This window comes from Salmo salar, chromosome 12, assembly GCF_965601325.2.
Source record: "Salmo salar chromosome 12, fSalSal1, whole genome shotgun sequence".
NCBI lineage: Eukaryota > Metazoa > Chordata > Actinopteri > Salmoniformes > Salmonidae > Salmo > Salmo salar.
The window spans coordinates 53585194-53612636 of record NC_138302.1 but is presented as its reverse complement, the minus strand read 5'-3'; the positions used below and the strand labels follow the sequence as shown (position 1 = coordinate 53612636).

Sequence of the window (27443 nt, the reverse complement as noted above, 5' to 3'; positions counted from 1 at the left end):
TTTTTTGTGTGTGTGGACCTCAGACGTACCCTTCCCCCAACGGGTCAGACTGAACTCTATACCCAGATCTAAACAATAGCTGGACAATGGGAGATGCTTTGGGTCGTCCTGCAGTCAGCTGATCAGTGACAAAAACAAAGAAAGCCCCTGGCTTCAAAGCTGAACCCTATCATGTACCTTAATGCACAAACACACACGAACACACACGCACAGGATTTTTGTAGGCTTTGCGCCTTTGAGGATTGTCTTGTAATAATTTGTCTTGTAAAATAAGTATCTCTATGCTTCATAGAATTTATACCTAGTCCAATACCTAGTCCAACAACCTGTCAGTCTACTCATAAATGAAGGGAAAAGTCTGAATTTACTTGTGAGCGTGAGAGGAAAGGAAGTGCCTCTTGGTTTGTTTGAGCCCCTGGTGAGAATGGTATATTTTATTGAATTCATGAGCCTGGGGTCAGGTTGTCAGGGTTATGGGGGAGGGACAGAGGTGGGGTTTGCCAAAGGTTGAAATAAGATGTAAGGCTGTTTTTTCTAACAGAGAGAGAGAGGCGGTGCACCTCTGCCTAACCTACTGGCACATTCAAAGGACTTTCAACGCAAGGGGACCCAAGACACTTAAGCCAATGTTATAAGGTGGAGAGCAACTGGTCTATACTACACATCCAGACCTCTTCGGTAGATTTCAGAGGAAAAGGACTGTAGCCTCTGTTGGGTAAGTGGGAGACAGATTCATTCAACAACTGATTACAGGGTCACATATTTGTAGCACATATTTGTCTGCGTTCTTATTTTTTTTTAACTCTGTTTCTTACTCTGAATGTATTACTTATCAAATTATTATAAAAAATGATGTGTTCTACTCCTTGACTCAGTTACCCCAGCATGATTAACAGCTGTATTTCAGACACAGTGTGTGTTATCTGCTATGACAGGAGGCACATCACGTTAATGCCTTTTTAACAATACCACACACAGACCTCAATGCGTAAAGTAATTTTAATTAGATATGACAATTTCCTCTAACAAGTGTTTTCAGCTTTTTCATATGTTTAATGTGTGTGTGTGTGAGTTAGTGAGTGTCTGTGTGCGCATACGGGCGTGTGTGTGTGTGTGTGTGTGTGTGTGTGTGTGTGTGTGTAGTCTATGTACGGGAGACAGTCGTGTTCAGAAGTGGAAACCATGTGTTTGATGTATTTGATACCATTCCACTGATTCCGCTCCAGCCATAACCACGAGCCCATCCTCCCCAATTAAGGTGCCACCAACCTCCCGTGGCACACATCTGTGTCAATAGCTGCCTAGCTGTGGGTGGCATACTATAGCACTGATTGCATTTTGCTAAATGAAAACTGCAATAACACAGATCCTCTCTACTGTAGTGGCTTCACTACTACTGTTGGCTAACTACAGGTGTGTTAGTAGCAACTCCAAACTAAAGCCCCAATTACTGCTCACTCCACATGGCTTAGAGAGGAGCAAAGAGCAAGGCTTTCAACCATGGACGTTCAGTGCAGACAGACTAGCCTACAGACAGATACACATGGTGGCACTGATGTAAAGCAAGCCCTGTTTAAGATACCTTTAGGTGTCACAGATCACTTAAAATGGTCTGGTCTTCTGTGTTCCCTGTACTGAAATGTCATCTGTGAAGAAGCAAACAGACAGTGAGAATGAGAGACAGAATTTCCTGCTTTAGGTTTTGATATGCTTGGTCAGCACCCATGGGAGAAGTTTCCCAATCTACGTTTTTTTGAACCCACCAGGTGAGTCAGCACGGAGAGTCAGTGGTTCCAACTCTTTCAGGAACAGCAGCTATGTCCACAGCAAACTCAAAGGCAGCTGACATCCTGCTTTCTAGGGGGTGAACCGTGGATGAAAGGATGTAGTTACACAGCTGTACGCTTTATTGCTGCAAGCTTTATTGCAGTTTCCTGAAAAGTTGGAACGAGTAGCTATGATCACATAGCTTTTCAGTTCCCAGAAAATTATCAGTAAGGACTACAATATTGTGATTGAATTATAACACACACACAGACTAACAAGCCATGTACCACCAATAATGTTTATATGCTCGTTTATAGTGGACATCCACACTACTGTAATGTGATGCTGGTATTATCAGGCTAGCTAGTAGTCGTTGTACAGTAGTTCAGCCCAAGCAGTGCCAGTGATGTCCCTTCCTCAGCGAAATTGGAAGACTAAACCACTATTGAAATTTAAGGGGTGTAATCGGAAGCAAATATCAAACCAAAAAAAGACACAGAAAGACATTAGTATTGCTTTAACATACACATTCCCCCCCCCCCCCACCACATTCATTAGACCACTGACATAGATGTTTTATTGATCAGCAAGACAAAGTAGCCTAAACATTGACGTCAATTCCGAAATGTATCGCCCATTCCCCGTAGAATAGAACGAGCAGTGCTGAACTCGTAAGCACCTCGAATACTTTTATCTCCTTGGAAGTTGGAACCGGGCTCAATGCCGAACATTAAGTGACGTGGGCTACATAAGATTTGCACGAAATATAATATGTTGTCAGCAAGAAAACGGCTGGAACACTTCGGTCACAATGATACGTATACCAGGAACTCGGCAGAGTCGTCTATCTCGTTTTTTGTTTGAAACCACACGAGTGGAATAAACCGGTGTCCTGGGACGGAGAGAGTCGTGTGCTACAGGTCAGAATCACTTGGTCAACTAGGGTTGCTACATTTCTAGCGAGTAGTGTGATATTATTGCCCAGTTCGTAAGTGTATCATTCACCGTTCCGTTCTATTGTGTTTGGCTATAATGTAGTAATACGTAAACGCAGGAATGTGAAACGAGCTCTTGCTAACTTTTGTCGACGTATACCGCTACAACGTGTGCTCGAATGACCTTGTGGTGAATTTCGTTTTCATATAACGTTAATTACTTCGCGAACGTATAAGTTTAATTTAATGACAATCATTCAGACAAATCACATTGTGGGGGAAACTGGCGAGCTGGTTTGGTTTTACATTCGAGTGTATTGTTCTATTCGGATCGCGTCAAAGGCAGCAGAAATTGACACCAAAAACTTCGGCAGAAATGAGCGTTTGGATCATAAAAGTTTTATCTCGCGACCTCTAGGCCTACAAGCCAGTGTTGAATAAAATTATATTTTTTACTTTACCGGTTTACCATGTGGTTGTTTTTTTTCCCCAGGTAGGAATGTATAGTTACCAACTTTTCAAAGCGTTTGTAGTGCATTCAGAGTTCTATCACCGGAATCATGCTCACAAGACTAAAAAAAGCATGCATACTTGCCAATAAAATGGTTATGTGCATGCTTCAGGTGATAGAAATCTGAGCATACTAAAAGCACTTAAACGTTTATTTAATTCTACTTTCCTGTGTATATATTGTCTCACATTCCTACCTGCAAAAGGGCCAACCACACTGGACAACCGGTATGGTAAGTTAAAATATCATTTTATTAAACATTTTGGCATAACAAATGTACGGAACTATTCTGACTGTGAACCAAAGGTATCAGTCTGCTTGCCAGACAAGGTCACATTCAGTCATTAGTATTTGTCTACAAGAACAGAAATAAGATATAATATCCCCATGCATTGTCAGTCAGTTCTGTGTGTCTCTTTGCCTATGCTTTTATTTTAGTCATTTTACTGTAGGCCTACTAGGGCTGTCTCCCAAAAATAAAAAATCTTGCCGAAAGTCGTCTATAATTAAATATTTTAAATGTGTATTTTTCCATATAGACACAACCGGTGTTTCAATAAAATCAATTATATGCATTGAGCTTGTCTGATGCTTTAAGCTTACCATTTGATGAATAAGACCAATTCCTTAAGAGGGTGCCAGAGATCCAGATAAACTAAATAAAAAAACTTAACCTGACCCAACCTCCTGCTGGCTTTAGCAGACTCTGCCATTACTCCCCTGAAGTTGCTGGTAATAGGCTACACGAGGAGGCTGCAAACATTTTCGTGAAACAGTTTAATTTATAACGTCTCCATATTTCAAAATCATTGTAATGTGGTTAATCAAATTTCTATCGGTCTAATGTCCATCGCTCGTGTTTCTTGGCCCAAGCAAGTCTCTTCTTCTAATTGGTGTCCTTTAGTAGTGGTTTCTTTGCAGCAATTTGACCATGAAGGCCTGATTCATGTAGTCTCCTCTGAACAGTTAATGTTGAGATGTCTGTTACTTGAACTCTGAAGCATCTATTTAGGCTGCAATTTCTGAGGCTGGTAACTAATGAACTTGTCCTCTGCAGCAGAGGTAACTCTGGGTCTTCCTTTCCTGTGGCGGTCCTCATGAGAGCCAGTTTCATCATAGCGCTTGATGGTTTTTGCGACTGCACTTGAAGAAATTTTCAAAGTTCTTGAAATGTTCAGGATTGGCTGACCTTCATGTCTTAAAGTAATGATAGACTGTTGTTTCTCTTTGCTTATTTGAGCTGTTCTTGGTCTTTTACCAAATAGGGCTTTCTTCTGTATACCCCCCTACCCTGTCACAACACAACTGATTGGCTCAAACGCATTAAGGAAAAAATTCCACAAATTAACAAGTCACACCTGTTAATTGAAATGCATTCCAGGTGACTACCTCATGAAGCTGGTTGAGACAATGCCAAGAGTGCGCAAAACTGTCAAAGGCAAAGGGTGGCTACTTTGAAAAATCTCAAATATAAAATATATTTTGATTTAACTCTTTGTTTTGGTTACTACATGTTTCCATGTGTGTTAGTTTTGATGTCTTCACTATTATTCTACAATGTAGAAAGTAGTAAAAATAAAGAAAAACACTTGAATGAGTAGGTGTGTCCAGACCTTTGACGGTACTGTGTGTGTATATTTGTTACTGCTCGACTAAAACAATCTCAGTCGACCAACAGCCTAACGACTAATTGGGGTCAGCCCTAAGGCTTACATTACCTTTAATCAATCAATGTTAGTAGAGTACCAAAATGTAATTTTAAATGTCCCTCTATCTTACACGTTATTATACCCTGTCATGTTGGATGGTCATTTCCAGTATATGTGTGCCAGTCAGTGTGTGAAAGAAAATGTTGATTTGCTGTCGATAACACACCCAGTCTTGCTCAAGGGTAATTATTACACAACACAGTGAGAACTAGTTTTTGTGAGGGCACCTAAGGGACAGTATACAGTAACTAAACATGCCCTTTAATTCAGCAATAGCTTACTTTGGATCAAGGCCAAATTATATAGTCTATACAGAGAAACTAACTGGAGAGACTGATTCCATTGGCTGTGTTTTTAAAGATCTGCATTGTCATTGTTTCTCTCTTCCAGGGCAGAGAAGGTGGTCATGGGGTTAGCGCTTCACACACTCCTGGCCCTGACTGGCCAGCTTCCCTGGCTGCTGCTCCTGGCTCTGCTCGTTCCCAGGAATGTCCTCCGAGCTGAAGAGCTGAAGCCCACTAGATGGCCCCTGTTCTCCCAGAAGCCTTTGCTCCTCGCCTGGAATGCCCCAACGGAGGACTGTGGCCCCCGGCACGGTGTGCATTTCCCGCTGGAGCAGTTCCAGATCGTAGCTTCGCCTAACGAGGGCTTCGTCAGACAGAACCTCACCATCTTCTATAAGGACCGGTTAGGGCTGTACCCGTATTACGAGCGTGACGGCACCGTGGTGAACGGTGGAATCCCTCAGGCTGCCAGTCTCATGCAGCACCAGGAGAAGATGCCCGAAAGTTTGCACAAATACATACGCGAACCAAACGCCAAAGGCCTCGCCGTCATTGACTGGGAGGAGTGGCGTCCGCTGTGGATCCGCAACTGGGACGTCAAGAACGTGTACCGGGACCAATCCCGGAAACTAGTGGCCGAGAAAAACCCGGATTGGCCCCCGGAGCAAGTGGGGAAAGTGGCTCAGCAGGAGTTTGAGCTGTCGGCCCGAAAGTTCATGCTGGAGACCCTCAGGCTGGCCAAGAGCCTGCAGCCCAACCAGCTGTGGGGGTTCTACCTGTTCCCAGATTGCTACAACCACGACTACCGGAGCGGCCTGAAGAACTACACAGGCCGCTGCCCTGATGTGGAGGTGGCCCGCAATGACCAGCTCACCTGGCTGTGGACTGAGAGCACGGCTCTGTTCCCCTCCGTCTATATGGGCACGGTGCTGCGCTCTACCACGTTCGGGCGCCAGTTTGTCCGGAACCGGGTGAAGGAGGGGATGCGGCTGGCTTCGGTGGGCGACGGGGTGGCACGGCCCGTCTTCGTCTACACCCGGCCTACGTACGCCAACGAGCTGACTCTGCTGACTGAGGTGAGGGCCGACGTTGTTTAATTCTGTACCTATAGATATTAGGCTACTCACCACGACCATAGCTTGTGCTGTGCAGAGACCTGATATCACTGTTATTGTTATTCCAGTAAGAAGTCAGCCAGGCGCACAGTAGCTTTTGAAATTCTCAGCGGACTGTTACTATAGCTGTTTTTTTTCAGTTTATTCTTCTGTGGATTTTATGGCGGACTACAACCCCAAAAGGTATTTTGCCGCAGCCAACTGGACGGGTTGAAAACAAAAATGAGGTAAAAAGAAAATCCATATGTGATAGTTTCCCTAACTTAATCCACCCAAATAAAAATAGTACATTGACAAAAACAAAACTCCCACTTCTTCCTTCTTTCAAATCTCCATATCTTCCTTCTAGGGCCAGAGAGGGTGGTACGGCTTGTGCCAATATTCCATGTAACTCCACCGCATCCACAATATCTATCTTCCTGGACCTTCTCTCCACCTTGGCAGTGCCATTAATCACCATAGCTATAAAGGCCTATCCACCACCATGGACTCTTTAGGAGCACCATTCAAATCCTCAACCATTAACAGCTGCTGCATATGAAATGCTCTGGACAGCCCTGCGTTTGGCCACCTCATTCTCTTTTACCCTTGTCAGGCAATCGAAATATGTAGCTTCATGGTTCCCACCACAATTGCAACATGTCACATTTTCCTCACTTTTAAAACGCACGATACGATCTTTTCCACAACTTGGACATATTGGGCTTCTCCCTTCTGCAAACACTTGAAACATGTCCAAAAGCTTTACAATGCTCACACTGCATTGGTCTTGGGATAAATGCTCTGACTGTAGTTTATATAACCCAACTGCAGGGAGGAACTCCATATAATGTAACTTCCATATAGACTGCTCATTCTTTCACCATTCACCACACGATTCATTCGACGTGCATCAAGCACTCCAGGAATATAACCACACGAGACGCCAGCTATAACCCCCCCCCCTTAAGGGGTGCCCTGTTCCGAAGGGACACTTCAAACTTATCAAATCGGGTGAGACGCAACGAACATTCCTTTCTGATCCGCAGAAGCACAAAAAATTGAAACAAGCCCGCCTCTCGTGAACCTCACAGCCTTCACTTTACCCATCACTCTCTCCACCAGCTTGGATGGCTCAAATGGGTTCTTCAAGATTGGTACTCTGCTCAACTGCTCCTCATTAACAAACCGTACTCCGACAAGATACGAAGGGACATTCTCATCACTGTATACTACTTTGCTCCGTTTTCCATTCTCTTGGACAATACTCCAATTCTCCTTGATTTTTACCGCCGTTAGATTCAGAATCCACTTCATCGTCCGCTTCCGCCATCTTTTTTCCAGCCTGTTTGAGTCCGCGTTCTTCGGCATCTCTGGTCTTCTGCACCCCAATGCATTTTCTTAGTTTAGTGTGTGTGTGACTGCATGGCTGCATTTACACAATTCTGACAATACTTTTTTTTCACTAATTGGTCTTGACCAATCAGATCAGCTCTGAAAAAGATTGGATGTGGAAAGATCTGATGTGATTGGTCAAAAGACCAATTAGTGGGGGGGGAAAGATCAGAATAGGGCTGCCTGTGTAGATGCAGCCAATCACGTTTCCACAAGAGCATCAGTGTGCGGTCTTTCTGAGCGACGTGGATAATCACAGACCGGTTCCTTCTGGTCTTGCAAAGCACTGTGTTACTCTTGACAGGGCCTAAAAATCTAACGATCCATCATCAAAATGCTCTCCGGTTTTTAAATGGGGTTGATGAGAGGAGCCGGCCCGTGAGATGTCAAGACCACATACAGGGTTAAAGGCTTTATACCCTGTCGAAACGTTGGTTATAAAATGACTGCGTCTGCGCTCCTAGAATGTGCGGCTCTCCTTTTTTCTCTTTTTTTTTTAAAGCCCATGGCTTACATAATATGTCAGGTGCTAAATATAGAACACACACACTCACACACAGCAACAGAGTCGCCTGTGTTTCCCCAGAAACCTATATATGTCTGTCTGCGGTTTCTACACCAAATATCATTACCCATCGCCAACTTTCCAATAACACACACGTGTACATAGCGGCGCACAAAATACTGTGTCTCAAGCAACTGATTCTTACCCAAACTAGAGTCACAAATGAATTGATAGGCTTCTAGGCTTTTATAGTCGTTAGCTGTTATACTGTACATGTAAACAGAACTGAAAAATGACTGGTAGCAGGATTATACACTGAGTGTACAAAACATTAAAAACACCTTCCTAATATTGAGTTGCACCCTCTTTTGCCTTCAGAACAGCCTCAATTCATCGGGGCATGGACTCTTCAAGGTGTTGAAAGTGTTCCACAGGGATGCTGGACCATGTTGACTCCAATGCTTCCCACAGTTGTGTCAAGTTGGCTGGATGTCCTTGGAGTAGTGGACCATTCTTGATACACACAGGAAACTGTTGAGCGTGAAAAACCCAGCAGCGTTGCAGTTCATGACACAAACCGGTGTGCCTGGCACCTACTACCATACCCCGTTCAAAGGCAGTTAAAACAATTTGTATTGCCCACTCACCCTCTGAATGGCACACAGTCCATGTCTCAAGGCTTAAAAATCCTTCTTTAACCTGTCTCCTCCCCTTCAACTACACTGCTTGAAGTGGATTTAACAAGTGACATCAATAAGGGATCATAGCTTTCACCTGGTCAGTCTGTCATGTTCCTAATGTTTTGTACACTGTGTATATATATTGTATACTTATGGTAATATATACATGTAAACAGGAGTAATAGTGACCAGTAGCAGGATACATGGCTACTAATGGCAATCCATGAACAACAGCGTAGTGGTAGTAATAAATCGAGTCAATAATCATTTTAGCAGCAGCAGCAGCGTAGGTATGAGGGTTAGCAGTAGTTGTTAGCCATTCAACAGTGTTATGGCCAGGGGATAGAAGCTGTTTAGGAGTCTGTTGGTCTGAGCCTTGATACACCGGTACCGCCTGCTGGGCTATGGAGAACAGTACATGTCTCAGGTGGCTGTGTCTGGTGACGTTTATAGGAGTTGGTACTAGTGTGTCTATCTGACTGGATGAATGAGCGTTACTGTTTACTTTCCCACTGGACCACTCTTCACACAGACGCACTGGATGGGAGACGGACCGAGAGAGATACGTTTTTTTTGGCGTGTCGGAATATTCTGAATGAATGAACGAGGCGTCACGGTTAGCCGACAGGCCTGTCGGCGCCATGCTTAATTTCTTCGTTGGAGTGTGTCTGAACTGATGACTCCATGATATAATTGCCCTATATCTCTCCATGTTGAACGAGTGTGTCGGAGTGAAAGGATGTGTGTGTGTGGGAGAGTGACACATCTGGTGTCTGTGTTTTAAATCAGGGTGTCTAGAGAATAGATTGGATGATTCAGAATGTCGAGGTATAATGGGAATGCGTCTCATATGGCACCCTATTCCTTAGATAGTGCACTACTATTGACCAGAGCTCTTTTATTTAACTAGGCAAGTCAGTTAAGAACAAATTCTTATTTACAGTGACTGCCTTGTTCAGGGGCAGAACGACAGATATTTACCTTGTCAGCTCGGGGATTCGCTCCAGCAACCTTTCGGTTACTGGCCCAACTCTCTAACCACTAGGCTACCTGCCGACCAGCTCTATGGGCCCTGGTCAAAAGTAGTGCACTATGAAGGGAACAGGAGTGCCATTTGGGACGCAGCCGTGAACTGTGAAGGGCGTGGGTGAGCTCAGCTGGTCAGTGTTAACTAAATGATGACACGTTCCTGTTCATAGAGGGCAGGGTGTGTTTCAGATTACGTTCAACGTCATAGTGGTCAGCCACTGACTGACTGACTGAACTACAAATCACCTTACGTCATGAATGACCACTCATTTATGATTTGTAGATCTGTCAGCCTGTGGTCGCTGGCTGCAATGTAGTCGATCTCAAACGTGGCCAGTGTGTTCATCATGTGCTGCCGGACTGAGTGTGTGTGTTTGTGTGCGTTTCTGCAGACAGACCTGGTGTCCACCATCGGGGAGAGTGTAGCCCTGGGAGCAGCTGGGGTCATCGTCTGGGGAGACCATACCTACGCCAGCAGCAAAGTGAGTGTTCTCCTTCAAGAGCTATTTTGATCACGAATAGATTATCCATAGCCTAGTTTGAGTCATCAATCTGGTGTTCCCCTCTGTAACGTACATACAGCAGCAGCAATGTGAGTGTTCTCCCTGAAAATTCCCTATACAGTGATTCAAACTATTCATTATCTATGAATGACACCATTTGGTTTGCTTCCCAAATGACACCCTATTCCCTACATAGTGCACTACTTTTTGACCAAGGCCCTGTAGGGAAATAGGGTTCCATTTGGGACACCCCCCCTATTTGATCGTTCATAGATTATGCATGATGACTTTGAGTCATCAGTCTGGGGTGTATTCACTAGTCGCAGGAACCAAATTGAAGCCAACAGCGAAAACAGAACGAAACAGGGAGGGACCTACATGTATTTTTTTCAATAGAATCAAGTTTTTGTTGCAAAACGTTTTCTGTTCGGAGTCAACGATTTCCGCTGAAAAACGTTTTGCAACAGACAACGGAATCTGACTAATGAATACACCCCTGGTGTTCCCCTCTGGAACAACTATTTCCTGTCCGTCTATCCACAATTTAAATGTTAACATGTATTGGTCCATTCTGAGTCTGCACCTCTGTTTCGCTCCCCTCCCTCCCTCCCTCCCTCAGAACAGCTGCTCCAGTCTGAATGACTACCTACGCGGCCCGTTTGGACGGTACCTGCTTAACGTCTCGACGGCAGCAGAATTGTGCAGCCAGCAGCTGTGCACCTCCCATGGCCGCTGCCTCCGCACGCTCGCAGACACTGACGCCTACCTGCACCTCAACCCCCTCACCCACAGCATCAGCATCCAGGGGGGCAGGCTGAAGGTGACAGGTCAGCTAGATCAGGGGGAGCTGGCTAGGTACAGGCAACACTTCCAGTGCCAGTGCTACAGCGGGTACAAGGGCGAGGGCTGTGCCCAGAGAGAGCTGGGGAAGAGTGCTGCCGCACCTGTCTGGGGAGTGTGGTCCGTACTGACCCTGTTACTCCCTCTAGGGCTTCTCACTCTGCTCCACTGACGGAGGCGAGCAGGAGCTGACTACGTGCAATATGGGGGGAAACAACCACAGTCCTGGCCTCTGCTGGGCCTCAGGGGGATTCCTGGTCAGGGATGGGCTCTAGCTGCTCTGTGGGTCTGATCCATATGGAGAAGAGGACATGGGAGTGTCATCTGTCAACAGGGTGAAGAAGGGGACTGAAGATGCTCCTCAGTACCCTTCAGTTACCCACGCAAGCTTAAAGGGACAGCATGTGAAGTGGGAAAACAATAGGCCTTCTATTTTTTGCCTTGATGTTTTTATTGTGAGTGCTGTGAGGTAGAAAGGAAGGTCTATCCCTCCCTTCACCAGAGCTGGAAGACATCTGGAGCTAGCAGCCAGAACTAGAACTAAGATGTCTGTAATGTGTATGAATGGTGACCTCAGCTGTATATTGAGTGTGTCTGTGTGAACTGTGTCATTAGAGGTTGTAAGGTTACTAGGGTCGGCAAGTAGCATAGTGGCTAGAGCGTTGGGCCAGTAACCGAAAGGTTGCTAGATCGAATCCCCGAGCTAACAAGGTAAAAATCCGTCGTTCTGCCCCTGAACAAGGCAGTTAACCCACTGTTCCTAGGCCGTCATTGTAAATAAGAATTTGTTCTTAACTGACTTGCTTAGTTCCATTTTTTATAAAAACTGGTAAGGTTACTACTGGTAAGGTTACTACTGGTAAGGTTACTACTGGTAAGGTTACTACTGGTAAGGTTACTACTGGTAAGGTTACTACTGGTAAGGTTACTACTGGTAAGGTTACTACTGGTAAGGTTACTACTGGTAAGGTTACTACTGGTGAGACTAGTTTGTTAGAATGTTCCTCTCTCTTGCCTTATGTGGATCCGAGGGAATTGAGAAACCTCAACAACCGAAACTAACGCACCACACAACAAGAATGCTACTTTTTGATGGAGACTGTTCCACTGTGAAGCTTTTGTCCGAAGAGACCTGCGCTGTGCTTGGATAGTCCTACCTCTCTCGGCTAGACGGCTACACCTTCAACCAGCTCTGATCTAGCAGAACTGCAGATAGGACAAGGGAAAAACAAAATCTTTTTTTTTTTTTTTAGGTTTATATATATCTTTTTGTAACACTCTTTTTCTACGGTCTTATTTTTTAAAGTCTGTAATGTTGTGGTGGAAAATAACTGGAATATTTGGAACTGACTCTCGAATATCCATGAGCTTCAGTGAGGCTTAGCATTGTGGCAAGGAATTCCTTTAATCTATATAGCTGTCTTTCTGTGTCACGCGCACTGCTTTTGCAACATTTTAATCACCTCAATCACATTAGCAAGAAAGACTCATCTAATCATTTTCAATTCATATTTTTAGCCAACCTGTTCTTTGACATTTGTGAACATACCACATCGGCACAGATGACACGGTATGCCAGTGTGAAGTGCCTTTCCAAAAAGTGTGTTGGGCCTAACATGTCTGTCATCCTTATTCTGGTGCCTCTACCATCTATCTTTTGTAGATGTTATTTGAGGGTCTGTGAGGATTGCAAACCAAAACTGAAAGCACTGTTTTGCTCATTTTGCCATTTGTTTCTACTCTATTCTTCCTTCTGTTGCCTGAAACCAAAATTCCTTTGAAAATGGCTCTGGCCTCTCATGTGTGGTTTTTATCTAGAAGGAATACAGCTTTTGTCAATTTACTTTTTGTAACAGGTTTAGGATAACTTACACAGCAGGTTAGGAGAATTAGGTGGGTTTGCTGAAATGCACAAAAAAAAAATTCTACTTTTGACGTCAATTTCACAAGCTGTATCCCATCTAGACATGACCCTCCGGGTGCTTTTTCAGGGGACCACAGTCAGACCTCCAGGGGGCTCTGTTAGTCATCTTCACTGCTCTTATTTATGTCCCAAACATGCTTCTCATTTACTGTCACATGTGGATTGGATGTAATTGTAATTAGTAGTTATTTACATTAAACTTGAAATATAAAAAGACTCAATGAATTTGAATCTTGGATTTATGCTTTTCTGTCATTATTTACATCATGGTGAGTCAGAGTTTAATCACTTGCCACGTGTTGCAGGGTGAGCTGTTTCAAATGTTTGTCCCCCATGAATGATCAGTATAGAGAAGCTAAATTGAGTTTTTGTAGGATTTTACTGTGTCATCATAAAAACTATAACATTGTGATGTTATCACGTGAGGGCCTTTGCCACTTGGTAGCTGTTCCTTGGGCTCCTCCCCTCTGTGGCTTTTACCTTCCTTTTTTTCCCTCGATTTTTTTTTTTTCGTCCAAAAAGCAATATTTGGCTGAGAGTACAGAGTGAGCCTTGTTTTATAACTAAAACCAGACTGAGCCTCTGCTTCTTTAGGGACCCCCCCCCCCTCCCTGTCAAAGTTGATCCAATGTTTTGGCACGTGTAATACCATTGATGTGTGTACAATTGGAATATTGAAGGGAATGTGTGGACAAGATGTGAATGCCATGAATCAATAGATTATACTCTGAACAAAACTATAAACGTAACTTGTTGGTCCCATGTTTCATGAGCTGAAAGGAAAAATCCCAGAAATGTTCCATATGCACAAAAAAGCTTTTCTCACAAATTTGTTTACATCCCTGTTAGTGAGCATTTTTCCTTTACCAAGATTATCCACCTGACAGGTGTGGCATATCAAGAAGCTGATTAGGAGCATGATCATTACACAGGTGCACCTTGTGCCAGGGACAATAAAAGGCCACTTTAAAATATGCAGTTCTCACAACACAATGCCACAGATGTCTCAAGTTGAGGGAGCATGCGGTTGGCATGCTGACTGCAGGAATGTCCACCAGAGCTGTTGCATGTTCATGTCTCTACCATAAGCTGCCTCCAACATTTTTGAGAATTTGGCAGTACGTCCAACCAACCGTAGACGACGTGTAACCACGCCAGCCCAGGACCTCCACATCCAACTTCACCTGCGGGATCATCTGAGTAGTGCTGAGGAGTATTTGTCTGTAATAAAGCCCTTTTGTGTGGAAAAGCTGATTCTGATTGGCTGGGTCTGGCTGCAAAGTGGTTGCGTGCCTGCCCAGCCATGTGAAATCCATAGATTAGGGCCTAATGAATTTATTTCAATTGACCGATTTCCTAAAATGAACTGTAAATCATTGAAATAGTTGCATGTTGCATTTATATTTTTGTTCAGTATATGAATGCTTGCAAGACTGCTATTATTTTTTAAATTTTTTATCAAACAAAAATAAAAACAACGTGGCAACATATTGTAATTAAAGCCATTTAAATCTTAGGCTTTTCACAGGATCTGTATTCACGGAATATAACACGTGTTTATTCACAGGAAAATATGTATCCTAACTTTTTGGGGACATTTTCTGTACCCTTCTAGAACCAGTTTTTTAAGAGGGGAAAAACAAAGATATTGTGACATGCAGATCTGTGGATGGTGAGAGATGAACACAATACCATCCTCGTCTAATTTTTCCTTAATATAGAAGCCTGGGCCACAACAATGCTCTGTGATCTCCACCATGTGGACACTTTGGAACAGAAAGGATAGTGATTCCTCTTTATTACACCATATTTTTTTTGTATGTAATCGACATGTGTTTCATTGTTCACTTTCAAAGTAATACAAAAGAGTAAAGAGTAAGAACTACCGTAATTTCCGGACTATTGAGCGCACCTGAATATAAGCCGCACCCACTGAATTTTAAAAAAAGTATTATTTTGAACATAAATAAGCCGCACATGTCTATAAGCCGCAGGTTCCTACCGGTACATTGAAACAAATGAACTTTACACAGGCTTTAACGAAACACGGCTTGTAACAAAAAATTTAAAATTAGCAGTAAACAGTAGCCTACCAAGAAAGTCATTGGTCACCATCTTCCTCCTCCTGTGCACTGAAACCACTGAAGTCATCTCCTTCGGTGTCGGAGTTGAATAGCCTCAGAATTGCTTCATCCGATATTGGATCGTTTTCATTGTCGCTCTCGTCACTGTTTGACCTTAACCCGTTCTGCAATTTCATTGGTCTAATGAAAGCTTTATGCCGCCAAAAAACTGAGCACGTCACAGAATGTGTTTATTTGAAGAAAAAAAAAAATGTGAAAGCGGGAAAAATCCATATATTAGCCGCGTCATTGTTTAAGCCGCGAGGTTCAAAGCGTGGGAAAAAAGTTGCGGCTTATAGTCCGGAATTTACGGTATACTACAAAGTATGCATGCAATCTTCCTAACTGCTACAATAACAATTCCAGTATGTTGAAGGATATTTGGAGATATGAATGGGGGGGGGGGTATATGATACAGGAAACAAGAAAATAAATATTTTTGATGTAATAATTTTCATTGTGAAAATGCATGACAATACAAGATACAGCAAGCCATAGCTCACTAGAGCTGGGCGATATGGACCAAAAAAAATCCATACCACGATAAATTGCCTGAACTGATGCAATAACGATAAAATCGCACGACAAGTTTATAACGATGTGCACCACCGTTTTTTTAAAAATTATTGTTTAGTACTACTTCTCCTAGTTTGATGGTTGTAACAATCAATTGTCCCATTAACAATCACCCATATTAGCAAACGTATTTAATTTCAAAACGTCACATTTCTCTAGTATAGGCTACTTATCTTAATGAACGATATCAGCTAAATGCCTGCGATAAGCGATCGGTGTGGTCAGTGTCGACCATTTTCAGTTTATCGTCCCAGCTCTACAGCTCACTATATACAAAAACACACCAACGAGTTCTACAAAATAAAATGAAGTTTCACTTCTAAATCTGTCAGGTTATCAACCACAAAGTAGGTTATTTAACAGTTCCATATCGGAATGAATCCATCATTTTATTTCTTTGTACACAGCAGTTTAGTAGACGGTGCCTCTTTAGATAGTAAATTCCTCTGAAAGTCTTTTTACAAACGTAGCAGGTATGTTGCTGCTGCTTGGAGTGACTCTGGATGAGCTTTAGTAGGGCAGATGCTTCAGAGCGACGCAGTTTCCACTTGGAGCTCTCAGAAACTCTGCTCTCCTGCTTGGGCGTTTTGTGGCGGTTCAGGTATTCCAACCACTTGTTCCTGTGATTTCTTTCATGCTTCTTGAGGTTGTCTGCCCGGTGGAATACTTTGTAACACATTGAGCACGAGAAGGGTCTTTCAGTGGAATGTGTGTGCTGGTGGCGCTTCAGATGATCCGCCCGACCGAAGCTTAGGCCACACGCCTCACATTGGAACACCTTGCCAGCCTTAGTGTGAGCGTGATACCTATGTCTCCTGAGAGCGTTACGGTCCTTGAAACTTGTCCCACAAGCTTTACAAAGAAAACGTCTTGATATGATGTGCATTTTACCGAGGTGGGTGTTAAGGTCCTCCTTCCGCCCGAATGTATCCCCACAACAATGACAAAGGTGAGGTTTCTCGTTGGTGTGCAGGCTCTCATGCCGCCTCAGGTGCTCTCGCCTCTTGAACTTCGTACCGCAATTTGAACAGACATGGGGAGTTTTATCCGAATGGATCATTCTGTGTTTTCCCAGATTTTTCACTGTACTAAATGTCTTGCCGCACCGGTGGCATGTATAACCGCCTGGTTCAGGATGAGCAATTTCACGATGCAACATCAATTCCTCTTCCTGTTCAAACCGCTTCTCACACCGCTGGCAGGCATGGTTTCTCACCTGATGAGTCTTTTCGTGTGTACGCAACTCTCCCGGATCCCTGAATTTAACACCACAATCGGAACAGACAAAGGAACTGCCAGAATGAGAATAGCTGTGGCGCTTCAGGTGATCCTTTCGGCCAAAGTGTTGGCCACATTCCTCGCAGTGGTACACCTTGGATGCTTTCCTGCGGTCTTTGCGATCCTTTAAACACTTCCCGCAAAATGTAAACGAAACGCGATATATGAAATATTCCCCACAATTCTTGCAAATGAATTGTCGCGATCCATCTTCCTCCGTCTCTCCTACACTGTTTAAGTCTATTTCAGGTTCCTCCTGACTTGTTGACTGATTGTCAACCCTTCGTGTCTGCAAGCCTTTCAAGGTGTCTTTAATGATATTACCAACCGCTTTAAGGATTTTGCGGTATTGGTCCGGGTGTATGTCCCTGGCATGATTCTCAAACTCTAGTCCACTGGTGAGCTGTAGGACACAGAGTTGACAATAGAAAACATCCCCATCTTGGCTCACCCTACCTGCCTCTATGAAAGCCTTTACTTGCTTACGCAGGTGGAAGCACTTATGCTTTTGGAAAAGATCTGCCTTTTCAAAATGGCGGTCACATTCACAGCACGTTAAAATGTTTGTGTTTTTATGCAAGTTATTTTTCAGATGATAAGTGTTCTGGTGCTTGGTGCGAGTTGTTTGCTTGTTGAACGCTCTACCACAAACCGGACATCTAATATTTTCTTTCGCTTCTGGTCCGTGCTTCTGTTTAGGAGGCACTCCTTCACTTTTGCCCTGGGCCCAAGCATGTCTTTTCTGGTGTTTTTGGTAAGATTTGAAAAACTTAAAAATCTTCCCACAGTCCAGACAAGGAAATGGAGGAGAACGTTTAGTGTCAGGCGTTTGCTGCTCAGCGGAAGATATTAAAATACATGCATCCTGATCATTCTGATCCTTAGTGTCTTCGCTGTTCTTCCTGTTTTTCTTGTTGGCCCTTATATGAGTTTCTGTGGCATCTTTCCTATTGCCTTCAAGACGTATAATAATCTTGGAAGTTGAAAGTTTCCTCTGTTTTTTTCTGCTTCTTTTGGTTATCGTGATCCTGTGAGTTTTCTCGTGCTTTATGAAAGAAGTTACGTATTTGAACTCCTTACCACAGTGCTTGCAGGTGTGAAGGCCTTTCATTTTCTTATTGACACTTAGGCCAACTGCTTTGATCGACTTACCCTTTCCTCTTCCTCTCGTTCTTGGTACAACGTGAGTGTCCTTGTGCTTTGTAAACGAAGTTAGGTATTTAAACTCCTTCCCACAAGTCTTGCAGGTGTACAGGGCTTTGATATGAGTTTCCTCATGTTTTCGGAATGAAGTTAGATATTTGAACACCTTTCCACAAGTCATGCAGGTGTGCAGGGGTGAGACACCTTCGGTTTCCATTGACTTGGCCTTCTGTCTTCCTCTCTCACTTGCTACATCACATATTGAATGAGAGCTTATGAAGTGCTGCTCCAGCTCTGGTTCGCTAGTGAAGGAGGCTTCGCAGGCATCACAGGGAAAGAACTGGAGTTCCATATTTGCAAAACCTTTACAAAAAGACAGAAGCAACAAGGACAAAGTTTAAATGCTTTTGACCTTGTATGTATTTATATAACAGTCAATAACCCAGTTAATCGCAAGTTAGCCTAACCCACGACCCAATAGCCTTGCTGCCTTCTCTTACCATGCCCATCATCATCATCCTCATGAAAGTCAGCATTCATCTCCATGTCCAGGCTGCCATGGATACTTTCAGGTAGGTTGCTGTCCTTTACCTCGAGAACAAGCAAGTCTGGAGAGACGTCTGAGATCTCCAAGGTCATGATCTCGCCATTGGCATATCCAGATAGTGAGCTAGGAGCGTCCTCCCTCTCCAAATCAGTGGACTCCATGTTATCGTCTTATCCTGAGCGCACAATACACACACACAAAATAATTCTACAAACAACTATCTCTTTAAAGATGTTAGATAAAGCAGAATGCAAGAGTTTGGGGGACCTCAAATTGCCTGGCTACTCGGACTCCTTGCTCCAGCCAAACGCTACGCCTCGATAACACCTAGAGCGTCATTGCGCAAAATGGTATGCCGCATCATCTGTATATGTGTGCAACAAAAGTTCAACATTCACCTTCTGCTACCGTTTCTGTAAAGCTGTCTACGCATACTTTTGATAAATCCAACTTGTATGCATCACACAGAACACACTGCAACTGCCTCTGCAACGCAGCATTCCATTGGAAATTAAATGTACTTCTGGTGTACCATAACACAATGAAGTTGAACGCCACGATCACACCAACATCAATTTTCGTTTTGGTACCTGGTGCATATGTTGGATTTATCGAACGTATACATCAAATTGTATGCGTAGACGGCTTGACAGAAATGGTGACAGAAGAAGGGGAATGTTGAACTTTTGTTGAGCACATATATCCAGATGATGCTGCATACCATTTTGCGCAATGCCAGTGTGTCGACTCGATCATACCGACAGTGTTATTGTGCAAAATGGTATGCAGCATCATCTGGATATGTGTGCAGCAAAAGTTCAACACTCACCTTCTACTACCATGTCTGTCAAGCTGTCTACGCATACAGTTTGACGTATACGTTCGCAAGGCAATCGCAGCGTTCCATTGGAAATGAATGTACTCGTGGTAGCTAGTTATCGAACGACAAAGCAGCGGGAAATATTGTAGTGTGTGTCGTCCGGTTAGATCTCAAATGCAGTCATGGCCAAATTAACTACATTATTTGGTTTGACTTAATTTACATGTTATTTGGAGGGTTATCTAGGTTAACTAGCTGTGGCTAAACTTCGCGGATGTTGGCTTTAAAAAAACGAACCATTGTTTCAGTTTTCAATCCAACTAGACTACTTTCAAGGTGAGTAACTATATAATACAATACCAAACTTCCGCAGAGAACCTGAGCGCACGATAGCTAATAAATTCACTAATTTACCAGATACAAACCTAAAACAACATCGAGTCACTCCGTTCTCTATCTGCAGTAGCTACCCCGCCATGTTGTTGTGCAGCCCACAAATGTGTTCGATTAGAAACAATTGCTAGATTTGGTCGATATAAAATAACGTTATCATTACTAGATCTTGTAGATGTCATTGTTAATAATTAGCTAATTATTTGATACCTGTTACTCAGTTACATTAACTTGATATATTTTTTAAATGTACCTTGATTTGACTTGGAACGAAAACAACGCAGAATAATAATTCGTTTTCGAAATTATTTATTCGAAACACACTTTATATATCTGCTTCTGCAAACAGCAGGGTAAGTGCTGTTCGGAATCTTCGGGACGTGTTTGTCTACAATGTGAGTTTTTGATATGGTACTATATTTAGGTTACTTTGGACGCATGGGGTTACTGTTTCATTATTATTTTATTACACAGTTCATGAATCAAGTCATGTGAATAAATGTTCAAGTGATCAGAACGTAATCATATTTTGGTATACACTACCGGGCAATAGTTTTAGAACACCTACTCATTCATTGGTTTTTCTTTATTTTTACTATTTTCTACATTGTAGACACATGGAATCATGAAGTAACCAAAAAAGTGTTAAACAAATCAAAATTTATTTTATATTTGAAATTCTTCAAATAGCCACCATTTGCCTTAATGCCAAGAGTGTGCAAAGCGGTCATCCTCTCAACCAGCTTCAGCTGGAATGCTTTTCCAACAGTCTTGAAGGAGTTTCCATACATGCTGAGCACTTGTTGGCTGCTTTTCCTTCACTCTGCGGTCCGACTCATCCCAAACCATCTCTATTTGGTTGACATCGGGGGATTGTGGAGGCCAGGTCATCTGATGCAGCACTCTATCACTCTCCTTCTTGGCAAAATAGCCCTTACACAGCCTTGAGGTGTGTTGGGTCATTGTTCTGTTGAAAAACAAATGATAGCGGGACTAAGACCAAACCAGATGGGATGGCGTATCGCTGCAGAATGCTGTGGTAGCCATGCTGGTTTAGTGTGCCTTAAATTTGAAATAAAACACAGACAGTGTCACCAGCAAAGCACCCCCACACCATAACACCTTCTCCTCCATGCTTCACGGTGGGAAATACACATGCGGAGATCATCCGTCCGCACGGGGCAGCTACCCGGGGGCCCCACTCTTCTCCAGGGAAGCTCTGCCTATCAATGGAGCTGGTCCCAGGTGAGGGAAGTCACCATCAGCAGCTGTAAAAAAATAGCTTGAAAACTGTTAGACATTCACACGTCTGATCCCTCCTCATAGGACATAGCCGATTGGGCAATATAAAGATGTCACAATTTTAAATGACTTGTCTTTGGAGTAATGTGTCATGGCTAGGCATAGCCCAGCAACCTCTTATCTGAAAACTTAGAAGTTCAAAATGTACATAAGATTTAGGCTAACTCGCGACCTAAAGGATGTGTTGATTAATATGCACTGTAGATACTGAATAATGGTTACCCTATGCAAATGGATTACAGTAGTGATAAAGGGCTGAGAAAAAGAGTTACTTAAACACCTGGTTGCTTTTACTTTACAGGCTGCAAGTGGTCCTTCTCCATGGCCAAGCCTTCTCATCCAAAACCTGGGTGGAACTGGGCACCCTGGCTTTGCTGGCCACTAACGGATACCAGGCTTTGGCTGTTGACCTGCTAGGTACGAGCACCGATCACATCCAAGCCTGAGAATATGATACTCTAGCTGAAATGCAGTCAAAGGCCCCTTAAATGAGCTTTAATGGGCTGCACGGTGGTGTTCAAGATGTTGTTGAAGATGGCGCTGCAGAGATGGATAGCTGCCGTGTTACGGGATCCTGACCAATTCTGCCATTTTTTTTTTTTACTCTGATCTCAACTTTTTGTACAGAATATTTTCCGCCATCATTGCCTATGACCGAAAAAAAGCTTCTGGACATCAGAACAGCGATCGCTAACCTCAATTTGGATGAAGATTTCTACTTCAGCAAGTCGGCAGCTGTGGATATACTACTCATCCCGGACCAGGCCCTAATCCCGGGACTCGAAAGAGGAAGAGACGGCGCAAGAGAGGCAAACGAGCGATCTCCCTGACGAGACTACGTCGAGTAAATAAACCACCTCTACCCTCCGTTCTATTCGCGAACGTACAATCACTGGACGAGCGCCGTTCGAGACTCTCCTATCAACGGGGCCTGAAGAACTGTAATATCCTATGTTTCTCTGAGTCGTGGCTGAACAACGACATAGACAATATACATCTGGCTGTTTTTTCTATGCATCGTCAAGACCGATCGGCAGCTTCGGGGAAAGGTTAAGGGGGTAGGTGTGTGTTTCTTTGTTAAGAACAGCTGGTGCGCAATCTCTAATGTTAAGGAAGTCTCTAGGTTCTGCTCGCCTGAGTTAGAATACCTCATGATGAACTTCAGACCATACTATTTACCAAGAGAGTTATCTATATATTTCGTTGCTGTCTATTTACCACCACAAACCAATGCTGTCACTAAGACTGCACTCATGTATGTACCAAATGTATAGGGCCATAAGGAAACAAGACAATGCACATCCAGAGGCGGCGCTCCTAGTAGCTAGTGATTCCAATGCAGGGAAATTGAAATTCGTCTTACCTAATTTTTACCAGCATGTCACCTGTGCAACTACAGGTGAAATGCATACAAAGCTCTTCTCGCCCTCCATTAGGTAAATCTGACCATAACTCTATCCTCCTGATTCCTGCTTACAAGCACAAACTCAAACAGGAAGTACCAGTGACGCGCTCAATACGGAAGTGGTCCGATGAAGCGGATGCTAAGCTACAGGAGTGTTTCGCTAGCACAGACTGGAATATGTTCCGGGATTCATTCGATAACATTGAGGCGTTTACCACATCAGTCACCGGCTTCAATAATAAGCGCTTCGGCGACGTTGTCGCCACAGTGATCGTACGTATATATCCCTAAACTATCACGGATTACAAAAGGGAAACCCAACCACGAGCTGCCGATTGACGCGAGCCTACCAGACGAGCTAAATTCCTTCTAAGGTCGCAACACTGAACCATGCATGAGAACAGATGGATTACCAGGACGTATACTCAGAGCATGCGCTGACCAGCTGGCAAGTGTGTTCACTGACATTTTCAACCTCTCCCTGACCCAGTCTGTAATAGCTACATATTTCAAGCAGACCACCACAGTCCCTGTGCCCAAGAGCACCAAGGTAACCTGTCTAAATGACTATCACCCCGTAGCACTCACATCTGTAGCCATTAAATGCTTTGAAAGGCTGGTCAGGGCTCACATTAACGGCATCATCCCAAACACCCTGGAACCAGTCCAATTTGCATACCGCCCCAACAGATCCACATATGACACAATCTATATTGCAATTTACACTGCCGTCTCCCACCTGGACAAGAGGAACACCTACGTGGGAATGCTGTTCATTGACTACAGCTCAGCTTTGAACACCATAGAACCCTCAAAGCTCATCGCTAAGCTCAGGACCCTAGGACTGAACACCGCCCTCTACAATTGGATCCTGGACTTCCTGACGAGCCGTCCCCTGGTGGTGAGGGGGCCCCTCCGGGTGAGTGCTTAGTCCCTTCCTCTACTACCTGTTCACCCACAAATGCGTGGCTCTAACACCATCATTAAGTTTGCTGGCGATGCGACGGTGGTTGGCCTGATCACCAATGACGATGAGACAACCTATAGGAGGAGGTCAGCGGCAAGACTGGGCAAAACAATTGACCTAAGAGACTTTGTGTGTGGTACGGTCGTCGATCCAGTATCTCAGAAACGGCCGCCCTCCTGGTATTTTCACGCATGACAGTATCTAGAGTTTACAGAGAATGGTGCGACAAACAAAAAACATCCATTCAGCGGCTGTCCTGTGGGCAGAAACAGCTCGTTGATGAGAGAGGTCAAAGGAGAATGGAAAGAATTGTGCAAGCTAACAGGCGGGCCACAAACAGACATAATGTCGCAACAGTGGTGTGCAGAACTGCAATTTCGTAACGCACAACTCGTCGATCTTTGTCACGAATGGGCTATTGCAGCAGACGACCACACCGGGTTCCACTTCTATCAGCTAAAAACAAGAAGAATCGACTCCAGTGGGCACGCAATCACCAACACTGGACAATTGAGGAGTGGAAAAACATTTCCTGGTCCGACGAATCACGGTTCCTGTTGCGTCATGCTGATGGCAGTGTCAGTCCCACCAGCCTCCTCTGATAGCCAGTTAGAATCATGGGTTCTCATTGAATTCCACAGATGTTTATTCCCACTTTTTTATAGTGCTTTATCAGTTGCTTTCTCTTCTCCTCTCTAGCTCTCCCTTTTTCTCTAAATCCTTCCCTCCCTCCAGGATTTGGGAACTCTCCAGACTCGGATGCTCTGAAGACAGATCAGCACCTCCTAGGGAGGTTTGTGGAGGCGCTGGGCGTCCGGACAACGGTGCTGCTGAGCCCATCTATGAGCGGCCACTGCTCCATCCCCTTCCTCACGAAACACAGTGCCCAGCTCCACTGCTCCATCCCCTTAGCCCCTGTTGGAACCAGCAACTACACCCCTCAGTAGAACCAGGGCATCCAGGCGAGAACTGTAATGCTGGATGTCTGGGTGGGTGATATCGGAGCATTTACAGGCCTGAGAGTGGGTCCCTTACAACTCAATGAGTATCTGGCATTCTACATTTTTCACTAGCAAAAATGGCATAAAGTGAACCAATACAAAAATAAACCTCAATAAAGCAAAGAATTGGAGTATATTGTGTGAGGAACTAGATAATCTATTTTGGGGCGTGAGACCCAGCCAGCTTCCAGTGTGATGCTACTAGTAGTAGCAACAGAAGCAGTATGAAAATGCTGTAGGAAAGTGGCAACGATGAAGCATAAATACATAGTTGTATTTTATTGACTTTGTAATAGTTAGGCTACATAGTCACTCTTAACCAGTTAGAATCTGACATAATGGTCTTGGGCACAGAGAAATGCACCAATAACAACAACAGGATATTGTCGTCGTGGATTAGTGCAAGTCCGTGATTGGTTTAAGGTTATCCTTGGTTGGGTTTACTAGGCTGAAACACAGTCTGAGTTTGTGTGTTTTAACTCTATTCAGAATGAAATTGAATTACAGAGCACCTCTATCAGTAATTAAGATTTGATATTTTTCTGCTAAGGAGATGCAGGTTTTGTTTACATGTAAAAAAAAAAAAAAAAGTTAGACAATGGAGTCCAAAATGATTGGATCCCTTGATCAAGATGAGCAAAAAAGACTGTATGAAATAATACAAATACTGAGCTATATTGTATGCACACAAAAAATGAAAACAGATATTTATACTAATACAATTGCTCAGAGAAAGCGATTTTGTTTAACATATAATAAAATAAAATCTAAAAAAAGATAGTGGTCAAAATGATTGGATCTCCTGCTTTCAATACTCCCACACCCTCCCCTTGCGAGAATAACTCTAGCTGATTTGCTGCTTTTCAGACAATTGAGAAATCGATGCACATTCTCAACCAATAAAGCGAAATCTGTCTACTTACTAAATTCTATCTCAGATTCTGCTGGTGACATAATTTCAAAGATCTACCACCATATTTTGCAGTCGGGATGACAAGGTATTTTCCGGTGGTTTGAATTGAAGAGGGCAGTCCATAAGCGCAGACGAAGGATATCAAGAATCTGGAAAGATTACGTATGGAAGAATGGTCTAAGATCCCTTCCCATGTGTTCTCATAAAATCATAAAACATTTTAGAAAAAGGCTCAGTGTCGTTATTCTCGCCAGGAAGAGTGCTGGAGTATTTAAAACAGGGGAACAAAAAAGTTTGACCCCTATCTTTTTAAAAATGTATTTTGTATTACTTGTTAAACAAAATCTATATCTTTGCGCAATTGTATTAGTATAAAATATTATAATATAGAAAATGTTTTTGCACACAATATAGCTCAGTATTTGTATTTATTTTATAGTATTTTTTTGCTCATCTGTTTCAAGGGATCCGATAATTTTGCACCCCACTGTATAACTGACCTGTTTATGTTGTGCATCCATGCAAAATGACCACTAGGTTGCAGAATGAAGCTACAAGTATCTGTAATGCATTGGCACAATGACAGATAGTCTGTTTTTATCTGTTGAGAACAGCATGCCCTCTTTGTTTTATGATATTGATGTGTCAATTTAATCCCTCTTTATTTTTACTCTAGTCTGAAAGTAATACTGTTCATGAATGTACATTAAAACACTAATGTAAGGTGTCAAAATTCGATTGGAGGATTCCCGGATTTCCTATTTATTCCGTCCTGATTCCAGGAATCTTCCAACTGGGATTTCGGGAAAATGTTGGGAAAGTTACCTGAATTTTTCAGCCATCCACTAATATATTGTATTGTGATCCCTGCTTGCTTCTAGCTCCCTATGCAGACTCATACTCCGTATTTGGAGGACTGGACACCAACCTGGGGGCCCAGTCCCACAAGAACCTCATGCAGCTCCTACACCATTCAGTCCTGAAAATGGATGGGGGCGCGCCCTGACTGCTACATGGATAAACCTAGGGAGTTCCACCAATCACTGTTAGACTTTCTCAGCAAACTGGAGTGAGTGGAGAAGAAAGATTGTGGGAAAGAAGAGCGACACAGGGTTGTGTTTGCGTGGAAGCGGAGGAGTGTTATTCAATTCAGATAAGGGAAAGTATTCCTCTGGGACAATAGGGCAAAGGCTGCTTTGATATGATAAATTACCCCCCCTAGTCACCCCGGTGGAATTGCTTCCATTACGATGCTTTTGTTAACATCCCGTTCAATAGAAAGCAACTCTAAAATAAGTTTGCTCTTTAAAGGCAAGGAGAACCCTTGAATAGGTTTGAGTTGAGCATCTAGTACAGTATATGCACATTCAAAGTATTTATTGTTCTACAGGCACCATTATTGGTTCCATGATTTTTTTTAAATCAGTTGACATGATGATAAAGAGGTTAAAAGAGAGCTAGGGAGATAGTACCAGGGTCGTATTCATAAGTGCACACCATAGCAAAATGTTTTGCATCAGAAAACTAAAACAAGTGTGGGCCCTGTGTGATCATTCCAATTAAGGTGCTGTATCTGCTAAATCTGTGGAAAGCTGTTTCAACCAGAAAAGTAAACTCGTTCCATTTTTTTGTTATGACAATGACTACTACTTATTTTATAATGAACTTGTACATAATAGGTGATTTTGTTTTTCATTGGACAACAAATAAAAGCCTCAAAAGTTAATTGGCATAAAAAGTCATGTCCTCTATTTGAGTTGTGCTGTTATTGTGCTCAATTTCTTTTAATAGGACTTCAG

General features: G+C 43.3%; 2 protein-coding genes and 1 non-coding gene across 8 annotated transcripts; 2 read left to right on the top strand and 1 right to left on the bottom strand.

Moving 5' to 3' along the window:
- Positions 1-548: 548 nt before the first annotated feature.
- Positions 549-13392, top strand: LOC106565174 (hyaluronidase-2). 5 transcript variants are annotated; one of them, XM_082959055.1, is made up of 6 exons: positions 2356-2687; positions 3419-3445; positions 5313-6282; positions 6462-6548; positions 10302-10391; positions 11032-13392. In XM_082959055.1, the coding sequence occupies exons 3-6, from the start codon at positions 5329-5331 to the stop codon at positions 11422-11424; spliced, it is 1524 nt and encodes a 507-aa protein (XP_082815181.1). In that variant the 5' UTR covers positions 2356-2687; positions 3419-3445; positions 5313-5328; the 3' UTR covers positions 11425-13392. The 5 variants fall into 5 exon arrangements, with proteins under 5 accessions (XP_082815182.1, XP_082815181.1, XP_082815183.1 ...); XM_082959056.1 differs by lacking the exons at positions 2356-2687; positions 3419-3445 and adding an exon at positions 549-715; XM_082959057.1 differs by lacking the exon at positions 3419-3445 and having other exon boundaries at positions 2356-2755.
- Positions 13393-14956: 1564 nt separating this feature from the next.
- On the bottom strand, positions 14957-20172 carry LOC106565175 (uncharacterized). Its single transcript, XR_014379714.1, has 3 exons — positions 20089-20172; positions 18797-19018; positions 14957-18659 (listed from the first exon to the last, which is right to left on the bottom strand). It is a non-coding gene; the product is annotated as an uncharacterized LOC106565175 (transcript).
- LOC106565176 (protein ABHD14A) lies at positions 19473-27370 on the top strand. 2 transcript variants are annotated; one of them, XM_082959059.1, is made up of 4 exons: positions 19473-20451; positions 21660-21775; positions 24466-24719; positions 26526-27370. In XM_082959059.1, coding segments are annotated over exons 1-3 (330 nt in total). In that variant the 5' UTR covers positions 19473-20449; the 3' UTR covers positions 24678-24719; positions 26526-27370. The 2 variants fall into 2 exon arrangements, with proteins under 2 accessions (XP_082815185.1, XP_045547411.1); XM_045691455.2 differs by having other exon boundaries at positions 19474-19999.
- The last annotated feature ends 73 nt before the right edge of the window (positions 27371-27443 follow it).

Coding starts and splice junctions, on each gene's coding strand:
- LOC106565174 (XM_082959056.1), top strand. CDS start 5,329: ATGGGGTTAGCGCTTCACACACTCCTGGCCCTGACTGGCCAGCTTCCC. Junction 6,549..10,301: donor GGGTTGAAAACAAAAATGAG/GTAAAAAGAAAA, acceptor GCGTTTCTGCAG/ACAGACCTGGTGTCCACCAT. Junction 10,392..11,031: donor ATACCTACGCCAGCAGCAAA/GTGAGTGTTCTC, acceptor TCCCTCCCTCAG/AACAGCTGCTCCAGTCTGAA.
- LOC106565176 (XM_045691455.2), top strand. CDS start 19,938: ATGTTGGCTTTAAAAAAACGAACCATTGTTTCAGTTTTCAATCCAACT. Junction 20,000..21,659: donor CCAACTAGACTACTTTCAAG/GTGAGTAACTAT, acceptor TTTACTTTACAG/GCTGCAAGTGGTCCTTCTCC. Junction 21,776..24,465: donor TTTGGCTGTTGACCTGCTAG/GTACGAGCACCG, acceptor CCCTCCCTCCAG/GATTTGGGAACTCTCCAGAC.